Source organism: Semicossyphus pulcher, unplaced genomic scaffold (genome assembly GCF_022749685.1).
Source record: "Semicossyphus pulcher isolate SPU_LCO1_2020_fin unplaced genomic scaffold, fSemPul1.0.p SCAF_22, whole genome shotgun sequence".
Classification (NCBI taxonomy): domain Eukaryota; kingdom Metazoa; phylum Chordata; class Actinopteri; order Labriformes; family Labridae; genus Semicossyphus; species Semicossyphus pulcher.
Genome location: NW_027211696.1, coordinates 8,901,966 through 8,918,849, shown reverse-complemented (window position 1 = coordinate 8,918,849; position 16,884 = coordinate 8,901,966). Strand labels below are relative to the sequence as shown.

General features: G+C 43.3%; 2 protein-coding genes across 2 annotated transcripts; one reads left to right on the top strand and one right to left on the bottom strand.

Moving 5' to 3' along the window:
- Window positions 1–94: 94 nt before the first annotated feature.
- nup155 (nucleoporin 155) lies at window positions 95–12,957 on the top strand. The gene is made up of 34 exons (XM_069673233.1): window positions 95–194; window positions 456–622; window positions 1,385–1,522; window positions 1,623–1,719; window positions 1,805–1,875; window positions 1,954–2,046; window positions 2,444–2,707; window positions 2,795–2,868; window positions 2,973–3,064; window positions 3,166–3,263; window positions 3,353–3,520; window positions 3,609–3,709; window positions 3,833–4,003; window positions 4,109–4,219; window positions 4,306–4,400; window positions 4,487–4,572; window positions 4,761–4,902; window positions 5,010–5,076; window positions 5,178–5,293; window positions 6,703–6,806; window positions 6,986–7,119; window positions 7,228–7,419; window positions 7,686–7,824; window positions 7,907–8,042; window positions 8,131–8,284; window positions 8,379–8,483; window positions 8,607–8,761; window positions 9,397–9,526; window positions 9,617–9,730; window positions 9,818–9,938; window positions 10,047–10,157; window positions 10,506–10,642; window positions 10,758–10,864; window positions 12,075–12,957. Exons 2-34 carry the CDS (start codon window positions 481–483, stop codon window positions 12,211–12,213), a joined length of 4,104 nt encoding a protein of 1,367 aa, XP_069529334.1. The 5' UTR covers window positions 95–194; window positions 456–480; the 3' UTR covers window positions 12,214–12,957.
- Window positions 12,958–14,520: 1,563 nt separating this feature from the next.
- ora5 (olfactory receptor class A related 5) lies at window positions 14,521–15,657 on the bottom strand. Its single transcript, XM_069673803.1, has one exon. It carries the CDS (start codon window positions 15,655–15,657, stop codon window positions 14,521–14,523), a length of 1,137 nt encoding a protein of 378 aa, XP_069529904.1.
- Between the last annotated feature and the right edge of the window lie 1,227 nt (window positions 15,658–16,884).

The window sequence follows — 16,884 nt, the reverse complement described above, 5'->3', positions numbered from 1 at the left end:
GCGGGAAATTAGGGAGACGAAGAAGAAGAGGATTCACCGGAAGTAAACCTTTCACCTCTGCCGTTGTGCATGAGGTTGGCGGGCTGCTAGTTTTGTATGTGTTGGATTGTATTTGTTTCAGTTACACTGTGGCGCTAGTGAACAAAAACTTATTAGCAAAACAACCCAGCACCACGCGGAATCTTTTCAGCCGGGTAAAGCAACGAGTACACTTTTAAACACTTTATTTCACAGTTTAATAATATTTCAGTTAGCTAAATAATAAGGTCTTAATGCTAACAGTCTGCTAACTAACCGGTGTTCTTATACCAGCTTGCTAACATAAGCTAGCTCTGAATTTCAGAAGCACTTTAGTTGCGGTGAGATTTGCTGTGTATCTCCCCATTATTAACGTGTGACATCTCACCTAGGCTTTGCTAATTGGTTTAACATTGTATTGACGGTTTAATTTGTAGATAAGTTAGCGGTGGTAGCCTTGCCATGCCATCCAGCGCTGGACCCAGCAGCCCCGCCGCTGCACTCGCCGAAGCGCTGGAAAACTCATCCCGGCTCATTGACAGACACTTGCAGGATGACCGGCTCTTCCCTGACCTGTCGGAGCTGCTCAGCGTTCCATCTCACAGTAAGCAGAAGAATAAAAGACTTATTAGTAGCTGCCAAACTCTTCTGTTTACACTAAGGCTGTCATGCCAAACTACGAATTGTTTCATAAAGTAGGAGGTTGTTACAGGAGGACGATACTATAAACGTGGAAATCACAATAAGTGTGAAATCTTTGATACAAACGAAGGGAGTTACTGTTGTTGTTTCACAGATAAAGGCACAACACAAGAAAGACGAGGTAACAGCATATGACAGAAACAGTATGAAAAGTTCAGAGTGCTTTATCATTTATTTGTAATGCATCATGAGAGAAAGTTGTTATGTCCAGACAAAAAATTGTGATATAGCTTAAAGAAAACAGTACTTTGCAACATATATCCTTGTTTTCACATCATTCTTTTATGGCTGTCAGAGTCTGTTTTCCATCTTGAACGTACCAGTTTTACTGCACTAAGGTGAAAGAGTTGGAAACTTGTGTTGAGGTGGAGCTAATACATGTTGCCATATTAATATAAATGACCTTCTCCTAAGTTGTTTAAATGGCATAAAAAGATGGATAATGAAGTAAATCAACTAGATTTGTATCTATGGTTAAATAGGTGAAAGTCTTCAGTTATAAGGGGGGAAAAGGGTGCCACAATAGGTCTTTCTGACCTTTTTTCACACTGTTTGTTCTATGATGGAATAGACTGAATACATTGCAAATGCATGTTGATCAGGATACAACATTTTCTCTGGGTGTAGTTCATAATCAGACCTATTCTGTTGATTGTGCTTCTAGATATGCCATCCCTGTCTGGAGTGTCGGACATGGACTACCCCCTCCAGGGTCCGGGCTTACTCAGTGTGCCAAATCTCCCGGAGCTCAGCGCCGTCCGCCGAGTCCCCCTCCCACCCGAGCTGGTGGAGCAGTTCAGCCGTATCCTTTTGGTCTTTAAGTAAAAACCATTGGAATGATGGACCAAGAGGTTCCCATGAGACCTTGTTTTGAGTTTGAACTTAACCCTTTAACCACACAGATATGCAATGTAACTGCATGATGGGAGTTTTTCCTGAGATCTGCCGGGCGTGGCTAACTATTGATAATGACATCTTCATGTGGAATTATGAAGATGGGTGAGTACATTAAGCTTATACAATGAGACAACATTGATTTATATGTGAAACCAGTTGTTTATTATTTCTGCTGTGTTCTTTACAGAGGAGATGTGGCCTATTTTGACGGCCTTATTGAAACCATTCTGGCTGTGGGCCTTGTGAAACCAAAACAGGGTATGTGTTAACTCTTAATTCTCTTAATTTAGACACCAACTTTTAATTTGTAATCCTGATTGGTTGTTTTTCCCTTAGGGATTTTACAGCCTCACATTCACTACCTCCTGGTGTTGGCCACTTCTGTGGACGTTGTGATCCTTGGGCTGAGCTTCCCCAAGAGCCAGGCTGGTGAGTCCTTACAACTGTATCATAGTGACACTGCATTTCAATGTTGTCCCTGTGGCATGTGATTATGTAGATGCACGAGAGGAATTTTATCTTCATGCTTCTGTTTTCAAATTAATTGAAATATTAGCCTTAAGGGTTGAACTTGTTATCCCAACTCCTCTGGGGAAAGCTGTAATTAGATAATATCATGCTGCAGTAGAGTAAAAGATGGCTAACTGTTTTAAAGCTGCAGGGGGGATGCAAAACATGGCAGCTTGTAGCTACATATTTACAAGCAAGGCAAATGGGCAAGATGTGTTTTACTCTTGTATCAAGTGTCATACTTGTTTGCAACAACAGTGCTATTTATATCCTCATGTACCTGTGTTCGTTAATCTGGCTCTTCTTTTTGTCGCAGGGTTGAATGACAGCATGTCCGGTGGGATGCAGCTGCTCCCAGACCCCCTCTTCTCGATCCCCACAGACAACACCTACATCCTCTCCATCACCTCCACCGACCTGGGGCGCATCTTCATGGCGGGAAAGGACGGCTGCCTCTACGAGATAGCGTACCAGGCCGAGGCGGGATGGCTGAGCCAGCGCTGCAGGAAAATCAACCACTCCAAAAGCTCTCTGTCCTTCCTCATCCCCTCCGTGCTCCAGTTCTCCTTCTCTGAAGACGGTGAGGAGGGAGACATGTTTCCACATCGAGCAAAGGATGTCATAAATGTGATTCAATGTAACCTTTCGTTGTCCTTGTGCTCGACAGACCCCATCGTGCAGATCGCTGTTGACAACACCCGCAACACACTTTTCACACGCTCAGAGAAAGACGTCCTGCAGGTGTGATTTAGCATTAGTAGCTTTCACATGTGTGACTGTTTCTGATTAGCTGAGAACTGTGCTGATTTGTTCCTGACATAATGAACATGTTGTCTGTTTGTTAGGTGTACGACCTGGGGGCTGATGGACAGGGTATGAGTCGTGTAGCAACCATGTCACAGAGCACCATTGTTGCGGCTGCTGGAAACATAGCCAGGTATGTCTTAATTTGATAAACCTCAAATGTGTTTCTTTTATATCTACCATTTATTCTCATTGCTAAGTAACATTTTTCTCTTTTGAAACCTTCCTTTGCAGGACAATTGATCGTTCTGTCTTCAAACCGATCGTCCAGATCTCTGTCATCGACCGATCTGAGTCCTCAGACTGTCACCTGCTCGCTGTCACACATGCAGGTAAAAGTTAAAGGACACTATATAAGATAACAAAAAATATGATGGTTAATATGACTTTATTTATGTCTGAACATGGGCTGTTTCTACAGGTGTGCGTCTCTACTTCAGCACTACACCTTTTGCCCCTCTACACCAGAAGCAAGTGGCAGTACGACCTAGTTTGCTTGCTTTGGTCCACGTCCGTCTGCCACCAGGGTTCTCTGCATCCTCGACCCTGCAGAAGCCTGCAAAGGTTCATAAGGCACTACACAGCAAAGGTAAAAATCAAACTTGCTTTTATTGCCTATTTTATAATTAAGATTTACCGGTGTACGTTGAGTTAAACAATGTGTTTAAATCTTGCAGGGGTTCTTTTAATGGCTGCTTCTGAGATGGAGGACAGTGACATGCTGTGGTGCATCAACCATGACTCCTTCCCCTTTAAGAAACCCTTGATGGAGACTCAGGTGAGCACATAAGAAGCATGCAATGCACAAGTATAGTACTAGTTGCTTTTCTGTATTGCAGCCTATTTATACATATTGTTTAGTTGTAGAATATGCCTTACCTTTGTCTTTGTTTTTTCGCAGATGATGTCTAATGTCGATGGACACACGTGGGCTATTTGCGCCCTCAATGAGGAGACGCCAACCAAGATTTTAACTCCTCTGAACAAGGAGCAGATCCCCATCACGTCCTCACCTGTGGTTGTCCAGCAGCACAATATCCCTCCGCAGAAGTTTGTCCTTCTCTCTGCAAAGGTTGAAACTTCTATCATCATGTTGAATACATTGTGTTCAGTTTTAAAATAGTGTGTCAAAACAGTGTCTTCATTTTGTAAGTGTCGACTCCTTGCTGTCCTGTAGGGGAGCCACATCTTCCAAAAGCTGCGGCCTGTGGACCAGCTCCGCCACCTGCTGGTGAGCTGCGCTGGAGGAGAAAGTGAAGAGGTTGAGCGCTTCTTCAAGCTGCACAGGGTACAAAGCATGACACTATCTAATATTTTATATATCGTGTATATTAAATGTACAGCATATTGAAGTTGTTACTCTGTTCCGTGCAGGAGGAGCAGGCTTGCGCCACAGCACTGATCCTGGCTTGTTCCAGCGCTGCGTGTGACAGAGAGGTTTCACAGTGGGCCACTAGAGCCTTCTTCAGGTCAGATCACAGTGTTCATACACACAGATTTACACTTACGCATACTGCACACAAACTGAAAGCAGCTCCTCTGTTGTTGTGATCAGATACGGAGGAGAAGCACAGATGAGATTCCCCGCAGCCTTGACCTCTCCCAGTAATGTCGGACCTGTGATGAGCTCTCCTGCACCAGGTGAACAACTACATTCTGTCCTTCTATCCTAAAGAGAATTATAGATATCAAAGCCTAATGTAGCAGCATAACATCCATATGTAAAGCCTCCTACACACACATTACATTACCATGTCTGGTAACACATCTGATGATGCTATCATTAATTAACGTGTTAATCCTTGTAATTTCTGTTCCTCTCCTCTCAGGCATCGTGCCCCCAGCTTTAGCCACACCTTTTGGACCAATGCACTCAGGTATTGCCCCCATCACACCCATGTCAGCCGGCCCGGAGGTGATTTTCTCCGGGAAACACAACGGCATCTGCGTGTACTTTGCTCGCATCCTCGGGTAAGTAAATCCTTGGGTCATTTGTCACATTAACACATTTTTAGAGCCTAAAAATGTGTCAGATTGTTAATGCTAAAGCATGATGTTGTCCATCTTCACTCTAACAGAAATATTTGGGATGGCAGCCTCGCTGTAGAGAAAACCATGAGCAAAGGAAACCTGCTAGTCAGTATTGTAAGTCTTATAAGCACACCAAACATTTCTTTTAAACATGGTATAAATCTTCCATATGATGCTTTTAGGGGGTCGATAACTCTGATCTGTTGTCCTCCCAGTTGGAAAGCAGCGTTGGTTTGTTCGATCTGGAGTCGGTGCTTCTGGAGCTCTGCGGTTTGAGGGAGTTTCTCGATAAGAACTCTCAGTTCAGTCCGTCCTCTCTCGGCGCTGCAAGGTAAGAGCTCCTTCTCTGCTCGCTTGGTCTTAAATAGAACTAACAGATGCGTTAAAGCCTTAATATGTTTGGGCTCAAACTCAACCTTCCTTATCAGAAAATCACTGGCTACAAGTGTAGGAGTTAATCATCACCCGTGAGAGTTCAATTAACAGCAGGGCCGATTCAGCTGTAGATTTCTGTCCTGTATTATATCATCTCTCTCATTATGACTGATTATGTAGCTCACATGAAAATAAAATATATTTTCTCATTTCATATTACTGTATTGGTCTGATTATAAGACGACCCCCCTTTTCAAGACAATTTTTTTCGAAAGATTTTTTTTATTTTAGATTCAATTATCACATTTAAATGAAACTGACAATCTCAAAGATTTCAGATTCATTCTCTTTTGCGCCACCTATTGGCGATATACGGTAATTGCGGGAGGACACTTCACAACTTTACCAGACGTCTACGGTTGGCTCTGGTTGATTTTCCTTGCTGACTGTTTGCCTTCATCTGAGCGTCCAATTTGTTTCTTTTTCTTTGGATTTTCACTTATTTTTGAAGTTGTATCTGTAGTCATCCATCTTTTCTTTGTTTGTTCAGCCATAGTAGATTACTGTTTACTCACAACACTTGCAGAGACCGGAAAAGCGGCCGCTTAGCTCCGCCTACCCTCTCTGGCAGACCAACCACTGCTGGCTGATGGAAAACGCGTCACTAACTGGGCGCCGCTTTTGATTTTTTTCCTCAAAAGTTGCCACAGACACCCAGTCTGTAATAATACTATATACTGCAAATGCAAAGGCTTTCATCAGTGGGCCATAGGCTCAATCACCATTGTGTTACCTCATTTGGCGATAGATAGTGACTTAACAGAAATGTATCTACATGAAAATCTTCGAGATTATTACTTTAACCAAGGTGCGGCAGGCCGGACTAAGCCTGCTGAGAACGCAGGTGGACAGGGCACGGAGCTAAGTGGCGCTACGGTTTTCGGATATTACGCTCTGTGACAACAATTATTATCTTCAATTATCTTAAAATTGATCATTACATTACATCATTGGTCTGCGTCAGTTATTGGTTAACTTGGCCTACATTTGAGCCACTCTAGTTGTGAGTGACTGCTGGCCTCAGTCATGAGGCGCACACTTGCTTTACAAATAAGTGGCGCAGTCTACTGTTGTGAACATACAGTATATTAGCCTTTAAAGTCTAGGCTCCAAATTTATGATGATCTCACTTTTTCAGATGTATGTCAAGGGATATATATTCAGACCAATACGGCACTTTTATTGATGCCACTGTGGATACTTCCTACTTGAAAGTAGAATCTGCAGCAGCAAAATCTGCAAGAGCTCTAATATGAGTATAGTTCCCCATCCCTCCTGAGTAACATCTGTTCTGCTCCCCGTTAGTTTCAGCTCCCCTGCCAACTTGCAGCAAAGGCTGCTGGGATTTATGCGACCTGACGGAGCCAACTCTCAGCAGGTCCAGCAGGAGCTCCAGAGGAAATATCACAGTGAGTTATGAGTGCAGGTTTCCACATTATACTGGTCACAAGACATCGATATTAAATCTGAGTGATGATATGACTCTCGATCCACATTAACAAAGTAAACACGGATATTTGGGGTAATAATCATCATCATTAATGTCTTTATTCCTCTAACTCGTGTCTCTTTGTGCGTCCGTATCCAGCTAAGGCTCAGGTCTATGAGAAAGTGTCCCTGCAGGGCATCCAGCAGCTAGTGCATCGCTCCTATCAGACTCTGGCCCTCTGGAAGCTTCTCTGCGATCATCAGTTCAGCCTCATTATGTCCGAGCTGCCAAAGGTACACGTGTGCACAAACATGTAATACCTTTTTTTGTTTCAGTCAAAAACCTGCCGCACTGTGTGATCTCACATTGATCAGTCTGCCTCTTTCGGATGCATTTTGTAGGAGTTCCAAGAGCAGATGAAAGGAGCGAGTTTTAAGGACGTAGTGATCCGAGGCAAGGAGCTGTCTGGGGCGCTCATCACGGCGCTCATTAATGTCTACATCAAAGATAGTGCCTCTGTGGATGCTATCAGCAATCACCTGCGAGACATCTGTCCCCTGCTGTACAGCAGCGACGACAACGTTTGCTCTAAGGTACAAACATACGCTGCTTTTAAGTCCTTGTAAGGTTTTAAAATAGCTGTATTATTTGGAGATCTTAAAAGGATAGATAAATGTGTTCGTCTTTATTACAGCCTCAGAGGTCGGCTCTTTTGTTTAATTGACGTCTCGGTGCTTTCACGTTTCTTGCAGTCTTCTGGATAATTTTACCTTAAGGTCATTAAGAGATATCGATCCCCCCCCCGTCCATTGATTTATGTGTCTTACTCCTGAATTTGTTGCTTTTGTCTCCCACTTAGGCTAATGAGTTGCTGCAGAGCTCGAAGCAGATTCAGAACAAAGCAGACAAAGAGAGAAAACTGCGGGAGTCTCTGCAGCTCTATCAGCAGATCAGCCAGCACACAGACCTGCCGCTGGTCTGCTCCCAGTACAGACAAGGTACAAGACCCCCCCTCCCAACACTATTTGTGTAGATTAATGTGTCGTGTAGATTTAACATTAATGTGTTAAATGTACTCAGTGCGTTTCTACGAGGGAGTCCTTGAGCTGTGCCTCACAGCAGCAGACAAGAAGGACCCGCAGAGACTCGGGCCCCACTTCTACAAGAACGGAGAGCCTGAGGACGACAGAGTGGGACAGCTGGCCTTCCAGGAGAGGTAGCAAAAGAAAGAAGTAGTACACAAATTTGCGTATTTAAGCCAAATGTCACCCACATTTTACTCCCCCTCCTCTCTTTGCTCCCAGGCTTTCGTGCTATAAGTGCATCACAGACACCATGCAGGAGCTGGTGAACCAGAGCAAAGCCGCCCCTCAGTCCCCCAGCGTCCCCAAGCAGCCCGGCCCGCCCGTCATGACCTCCGACCCCAACATGCTCAGCAACGAAGAAGCTACGGCTCATGTGAGTAAGAAAGGGGGACAGTCGGTGCTTGTGTTGTGACAGCAGCGTACATGATGTGCATTATTAATGGAAAAATCTGTCGCTCCCTTTGTAGTTTGAGCAGATCGTCGGTCTGGCTCAGAGGTCTCAGGACGAGCTGTTTCACATCGCTCTGTACAACTGGCTGATTCAGGCCGACCTGACTGACAAGCTGCTCGAGGTAGGGTTTTTACTTGAAGCTTTCTTTTCAATATTGTTCTTAATTTTGCATCAAAAAAACACCCAGTTTTTTTAAATTAGCATTGTTGCCGTGATAAGAAGGCATCTGTTCTCTGTTGTCCAGGTGAATTCTCCGTACCTGGAGGAACATTTGATGCACATGATCAAGCAGGACCAGAGCAAAGTGCACAACATGGACCTGCTGTGGCGCTACTACGAGAAGAATCGTAACTTTGGCAAGGCGGCTCACGTTCTTGCCCGTCTCGCTGACATGCACAGGTTTGGAAACGCAACAATTAAATAATCTGTTTAACATTTCTGAGGCCCCGCGTTCACATCGCGCCTTTTACTGAAAGAAAAGCGCTGGCAGGGCGCTGGGATGAAGCGGTGCAGGTTTTGTTTCTATGACAACAATAAGTTTAACTTACTACACAGCTAACAACAAGCTTACAATGCATAGAGCGAGAAACGCTTAGCAGCAACATTTAGTGACCGGCCGGAACGGGCTTTTCAGTCTCTATTGTGAGACTGTTTGTGTGTCATATGTACAGCTCCTGCTAGACCCGCCAAAACAAGCTGCTCCTCCATGTTTGCTGGTAACCGGGGTAACGTGCCGCCCCATCTCATTGGTTGCATGAAAAAAGCTTTGGAGACGACACCGCATCTTTCTGAAAAGTTCAGAGATTTTCAACTTGAAGCGCTCAGAGCGGCGTGCGCAGACAAAAAGATGCTGGGTGCAGCGCTCTTTCTCTAGGTGGCTGCATGCGACCACATACGCTCTGTCCACATTGGGAACAATTAGAAAAAGGCGCTATGTGAGCACAGGGCATTATCTGGTTTCCACATATATATGAACTTTTTAATTATCATTATTATCAAAGGAGTTAATTATTGGTTGTTCTCTGATCACGCAGCTCTGAGATCTCATTGAAGCAGCGTTTGGAGTATATCGCTCGAGCCATCTTGTCCGCTAAGAGTTCCTCTTGCATCTCAGCTCAGGCATCTGATGGAGAGTTCCTACACGAGCTGGAAGAAAAGATGGAGGTACATATCCTGTGGTGATCTCAGTGGGAGAAATGTAGATTACAAATCTAGATGTGATCAACCTATAAAAGTCTTTTATTCCCCTTCTAGCTGGTGCGCATCCAAGTGCAGATTCAGGAGTCCCTGATCCGACAGTACTCCCATCATCCCTCAGTGAAAAATGTCGTCTCTCAGTTGGACTCGGAGCTCATGGACATCACTAAGGTAACGCAAGCAGAAATGGCCGATCGATGATTTTCATAACAGTGAATGGAAAATAATAATAACGCTGAATAACAATCTCTCATGTAGCTCTACGGGGAGTTTGCCGACCATTTCAAACTGTCTGAGTGCAAGCTGGCCATCATCCACTGCGCCGGACACTCTGACCCCATCCTGGTTCACTCACTGTGGCAGGAGATCATGGAGAAGGGCAAGTGAAAATGTCAACACGTAACGGACGTTAAGCACGAGCCAAACCTTTGTAAAGACCTTTTCCTTGCCAAATGTGATTTTAAATGTCCCTGCGATTGTTTTGTAGAACTGGGCGACACCGTGGCCATGAGCTCGATCGACAGGATGAGGTCCCTCAGCTTGAAACTGGTCTCACTGGGGAAGATTTACGCTGGAACGCCGAGATATTTCCCTCTGGGTGAGCGTTTAAACCTTCCTGTAATTATGTTCAGTTTTCCTCTCGTTAGAATTTTCCACCTCGCTGTTTTTTATTTTGTTAACAGTAGTATAATGAGACTTCTGCTTTGCATCATTTATGTCAGCTGTTCTCCGGGGCGCATGTCTGCAGGGTGGTGCTGGTGTTCTACTTGATTGCATGATTATCCTCCCATTAGAAGCAGCCTGTTCAGACTTGCGCTCTCTGCGGAGACAGTGATTGATTTTTATATACATTCTGCTCACACACATTCACAGCTGAAAACAGAGTGATGAACACATAGATGAGTTATGCAATGCTAACAAGTGCTGATGTGTGCTGTGACTGTAGAGTTCCTAGTAAAGTTCCTGGAGCAGGAAGTGTGTCGGCTGAACTGGGATGTCGGCTTCGTCACCTCCACCATGCAGGAGATCGGAGTGCAGCTGCCGCGTCTCCTGGAGGTCTATGACCAACTCTTCAAAACCCGGGTACGTGCCAAGATAAAAATATGTCTTCACTTTTAGTTTTGTCAAATTGATGTAAATTATTATTCTAAGCAGAAGTTGCAGCCTGTGTTTTATACTGTTCACCTGTTGCCTGTAGGACCCCTGCTGGCAGCGTCTAAAGAAACCTCTACACCTGGTGGAGTGTATCCACGTGCTGCTGTCGGGATATGTAGATGATCCCAGCAGAGTACCAACCTATGACAGGTAAGCCCTGTCTGAATAGCTGTTCAGCTGCCGGGCCTGTAGCGGGCGCTGTAGTGTTGACCACGTCCGACCACCTAATCTGATTGGATAAGAGCCTTTCCATGAGTGCTGATATAGAGAACAACATCACTGGGACTTTTCACTCTGTGTATCACTCCGCCTCAGCCAGGTGTTCTGAATACTGTTAATTAACATTACAGCAGACCGTGTGTCTACATTAATCAGGCTGGTACCTCTGAATCACACAGCAGACTCTGATTTCACTGGTTGATGATAAATTAAAACATACAGATGCATGTACATGATTTGAAACAGTTAATGTAGGTGGAGTGCAGGAGAACGTTTGGGTTGCTTGGCAACAAAAGTCCACTTTTTCTGTTTTATAAAAGCAACATCACACTCGTGGTCGTGCTGTACTGAATCTTATCATGGCTGTGATTTGGCCTGCGGTATTGTACCGCAGACCATGTTCTCTGTGACATGTAATAAGTCAAGTCTGTAGTATTTCAGGCAAAAATGTATCTTAAATTATCAAGTTCATTTTGATGTAGAAACGCATTTCCAGGGTTCATAAAGGTTTGGATCCCTCATTTTGTACCCGTGAAAAACAAAGTGGCCTCTTTTTGTTACGCTCCCTCCTCTAGAGCTGAAAAAATAAAAGCGGCCTGGGGAAATATAGCGAGGCATTTTGCACTAAAAAGACTTAAAGAGGGGGTATTATGCTGTTCCACATTTTAAGACATGTATATAATGTTACAATGTTGGATGTCCAGACTAAACGTGGGTGAAGTTTCAAATCTGTAGGTAAAAGTATGTTGGAGTAATCCCCAGGCTTCCCAGCTCAGTCTGCAGGCTGCTGTGAACGCCAGGTTTCACACCGTTTTTTCTACACAGCAAGCTTGAGAGAGCTGGCCAATCAGAAGAAAGCGGGCTCGTAGGGGCGGGGTTTCTTAAAGGGACAGAGCTGACTGAGTCATTTCAGGCAGAGGCTGTATGAGAAAAATTATGTTGTTTTTTTTAAACTGTAAATTATGCAAAGTTACTCCACTGGTATCACAGAGTGAAATATGAAGCTTGAAGTTTGGAACATATCCACCTGATACCACTCATTCTGACGGCTGAAGCCTCATATTAGCTTCAGCAAGATGCGTTACTGAAATTTGAAAACCTGCAGAAGAAAACGGTTTAACAGCTTATTTTTCCATTTCAGACGCAGATTCACTAACGTGTGTCTCGACAACATCTGCGGGTACCTGGTGGAGCTGCAGTCACTGAGTCCAAACTCGGCGCTCCAACAAACCATCGGGAACTTCAAGTCGCTGCAGGCGAAGCTGGAGAAACTCCACTGATGTTACTAATGCCGTTCTTCACAGGACGAGGGACAGGTGACCTCTGGATGTTGCACTGTTGGCCTAATTAAACAGCTGATTTGAAGTGTGATACACATGCATTATCAGCATGCACAACGTGTTTGTTTTGAGATGGTTGTTTAGGGAAGAGATGTAGGTGAGTCTTCTGATAGAGATGAGACTGAAGACAGGTTTTATAACTTATTTAATACATTTTGTTATAAGTCTAAACATAATGCTGAAACACAACGTTGGAAAGCAAGACACTGTGGGTTATTTGTGTTGTGTGCAAATAGCTGTGTCAGATATCTAAAAATGTGTTTACACAAACAGGAAATCACTCTGGATTTTGCAGGTTTTCTTACATGGAAAATGCACTTATTGATTGATTTAGGATATTTTCATATGAATCCACTGGGTTGATGAACCTTTTTGATCACAGGGGAGTCATTTCGATCGTTCTACATTCGCCTCCAAACAAACCGTTCAGTTTTGGAAGTTGTAATTATGTACATAACTCGGCCATAATGTCGTGCCTTTTGCCAAAGGTCACGCATACACCCAAACATCGTTTTCTTATGTGATATTTTCAGTGAGCATGTTCGACAGGCTGATCGATTTTGCCGTTGTGTCTGAGTGCTTCTGTGATTGTTTGGAACTTTTTTTAAACACGGTGCAGTTTGGCATGTGTTGGGGGGGGAAAAAATCATAAAACCTTTTTATAAAGAAATAAAACTTTGTCATTTGTTTTTGTGCGTGAGAACATTTTGAGTGACCACTTGAATACTACAGAAAGCACTTCTTACCGGTGAACAAACTTAGGTATGTTTTGTTAATGTTTACAGCTAACAAACAGCAGAAATAAGGATTAAATTGCTGCTGGGTGATAAATGTGACGCTGCAGAGGGAGTCCTATAATGATCTTAATGTCATCGCTGTTTGTGTTTGCGTGATTATCTCTAATTAAAAATGGCGCTCAGGGTTTCTTACAGTCATCAGAAACGGTAATTGGTAAAGGTCTTCTTCTCTAATTAGCTTTGCACTCAAGAACACTTATGTTTGATTTCAAGCCTCATTAAAAATGTTTGTTTTTTTACTTGAAGCTGGGTTGATTTCTCTTGTCAAAAAACAATATGTTTACTAGGGGGGCAACCACTTCTAATACAACGAGGCTTCTATATTATTTCATTACGTCCCTGCTAACATACTCATGCTAAATGTAAATTCAAGAATCAAATCACTTAAAATGTTTATTGTGATTTTAAGAATCTCTTTGCACAACATGTAGTAAAAAACCTAAAGATATGAATCTGCTATACCAACTTTTTACATTAGTTTGCTTTAAAAAAAATATAATCATAGCTCTTGAAAGAAAATTACAAGGTGCTTCATAGTTTAAAAACTGAGCAAGTGACAGAGCAACATAATGAGGTAAAATAGACCATGTATTTCACTGTATTGCAAATCTGTCACAGGAAGTGCAACCAATATTCAGTTAAACACTAGATTATATCAGATTGGGGTAGGAGAGACTATATTCTGTCAGCCTCTTAAATTTCTGTCAAAGTGAGATAAAAAACAAATTTGCGATTCTGACTAAACCGACACCATAAGCAGCCGGCGTGTACAAGATAAGTAAGAATATGCCAGCGACAACTGCTTCTCAATTAAATCAGTTTGTCTGTTCTATGAAGTGTCTGATTACAGTGGAAAATACTCATCAGAATGTCCTCAAGACATGCAGCCAACAGTCCAAAACATTTGATTTACTATCACAAAAGCTAGAGAAATGGGGCGCTGGTTTAGCTCAGCTGGTGGAGCGGGCGGCCCATGTACAGAGGCTGCAGTCCTCGAAGCTCTGATCGCAGGTTGACTCCTGTTATGCCAATCATTTGGTAACCAGGATATATTTTCCGAAAAATTTTGTTGATCAACTAATCTTTAAGTCGACTAAGTGTTTAAGGTACAGAAGAAAAACATTAATGGGCATAGAATAATGCTTGAGCTGCACTGCTCCAAAGCTTCTTTGGCCATTTCTCACAAATGCAAAATATTCTTTTATTTATAGAACGGCCAATTCAGACAGATTTGGATCTAGTTTTTGATGAGCAGTCAACTCACATGTGGATGAGCAAACATTGAGTCACTTTAACAAGTAGTGTTGGACAACTGAGCACGAACAAAATGACTCGGGTTGAAATATCTGAGAGGATGTGAGACACAAACAACAGAGTGGATCAGAGCCTGGAGGTCCTCCTAAACCAGATGTAAAGTCCAAGAGTAAAAATGGATGTACTTTACATAATTCTACCTTTTGCATGAGCAAGACAACTTCTTCACTCCGTGCAGGAATATATATGGAATAATGCATGTGTAGGAGGCTGCAACATAACTGGCCACCTCCACCACTATTGACGAGGTGTGGATGTTGTTGGTGATGCGCAGAAGCAGATGAGTCAGCCAGCAGACCAGGAACACGCTGGCTACCGCCACCACACTCTTGGCTGCCCTCACCTGAGAGCCTGAGCTCGGACTGGGCTTAGCCAGCATCTGGCTTGGCTTTGAACCATTTGGTGGGGCTCCAACTTTACTGCCTACGTTTGCCTCCCTGCTGAGAGGAGAGCTGTTGGAGCTTTGACCTGATATCCCATCATTTGGAAGGGAAGAAGGAGCAGAAACACCCGTATAAATGTGGGTTGGGGAAGCAGAATCTTTCGGATCTTTTGAGGTGCTTGGACCAGAAGCAGTGCCGACCAATGGGTCGTCATTTTTGCTTGCAATACTCTTCTTTTCCTCCTTAACCATCTCGTTATGACTCTGAATGCGTCGCTGGTTTCGAAGAAGAGTTACCACAATCTGGATGCTGACAAAAACAATCCCAGCAACAGGAAGAGCATTAGCAAGGGTTAGATAGAAGATGTCGTAGGTTTGTCTGGCGATCGCGTTGGGAAAGAGGTCCACACAGTCTTCGTGGCTATCATTCGTCGCCTCCACTATGACAAAGAAGAAGTGTGGGACGCTGAAGACCAGAGCCACCGACCAGCTCCCGGCCAGCAGACATCCCACCAAGCAAAGACTGTCCAGCTGCACCGGGGCACCGCCTCGTTTCAGGGATCCGACGAGCTTCTGGTGCCAAAAGATGCTGATGAAGAAGGTCGTGTAGATGCTGCTGGTTTCAGAGAGGTCGGCGCAAAATCGAAACACACCGCAGAAGGTTTCCCCCAGGAACCAGCGTCCTGCGAAATCCGCTATGGTGTCAGGCAGGTCCACCAGGCAGTTGGTGATGAGGTTGGAGACGGCCAGGTTGATGAAGAGGACCTCGTTGGTGCGGATGCCGGATTTCTGCGCGGGCAGGGAGCGTATTGCAAGCCAGTTGTTGCCCAGGATCCCTGCGAGGAACATTAAGCTTCTGATGATGGATTCAACCAACTCCTCTGCGTCCATCTTGGCCGACAATTTCCCCAAGCCTGAAATGTTGAATGCATTGATCTTTTGACATTTATAGTTGAGAACAAGAAGCCCAACCCAATCACACTGTAGAGTTAAAAAAAAACGTCTTACCATTTTGTTTTCCATCAAGGAGCCTTCATCATGTAACCCCTCTGAGATTGAGGTTATTTCCTCATAACAGCCCCCTCAGGAGGCCTCCCATATTTAAAAGTAGACTGACTTATCAGACTCAGGGAAGCACAAAGAGCAGAATCTGAATGCACCTGTGAAAAACCCAAAGACACCACCGATCAATAGATTCATAAGAACGTATAAACTCATTGGTCTCTATATTGTAGGGTCACGTGAACGGTAATGTGAACCGTTTAAACATTAGATCTTTGTTTAGATTCCCTTTTTTATTTCAGATCAACTTTTTATTTCAGTGAGAGAAATGGACATTATGCTCTGACAGCTGCACAAAGTATAGGCACCATTGTTTCTCCATGCAGCAACACTTGATTTTACACCCCAACTTGCAAGACCAACTTTGTGATATATATATCTCACATCATATGAACAAATATAGATATCAATTGTAGTTGTAGTTGTATGAAATTTCTGTAATAGTGTTTGTAGTAACTAAGAAGTAGAAGTAACTAAGAATATTATTAATAATAAAGCGCAACCAAAATATCGGTTGGCTGATATCGGGCAAAACTGGGCTTATCACAGATATCCGATATGTGTCGATGTAACTTTCCTTTACGGAAAATATAATGTATAATGTTGAAGTGGTTGACTGTGTAATAACGTTAGATTTACTGTAATTAGGTTATTTGTTTAAGAAACTACCCTTTAGAGCGCATTTTCTGCTTAAATTGACGAATTATTGCGCAAGTATTACATGATCTACAAACCTCGAGAAATTATGTGGTCTGTCATCAGAAGTCATGCTACAAGAAGGTAAGTCCGCATCCAGAGTTTCAACAACCAGAATGTTTCCTTTTAATGGCTTTTTTATATTATTTCTAAAGACTTGATAAAGGTACTACTTTATAAAATAAAGATGTAGCCTACATTGTCTTTTTAACCTGTATGTGGTCTGATAGGCTACTGATATTTTTGGGATATCAAGTTTTGCATTTTACTTCTTACCAACAAGAACAACATCTGATTTAAATTAGCAGGGCAGGAAATAACAGAGCACAACATTTCATAAATATTATGAAGAAAAACCAG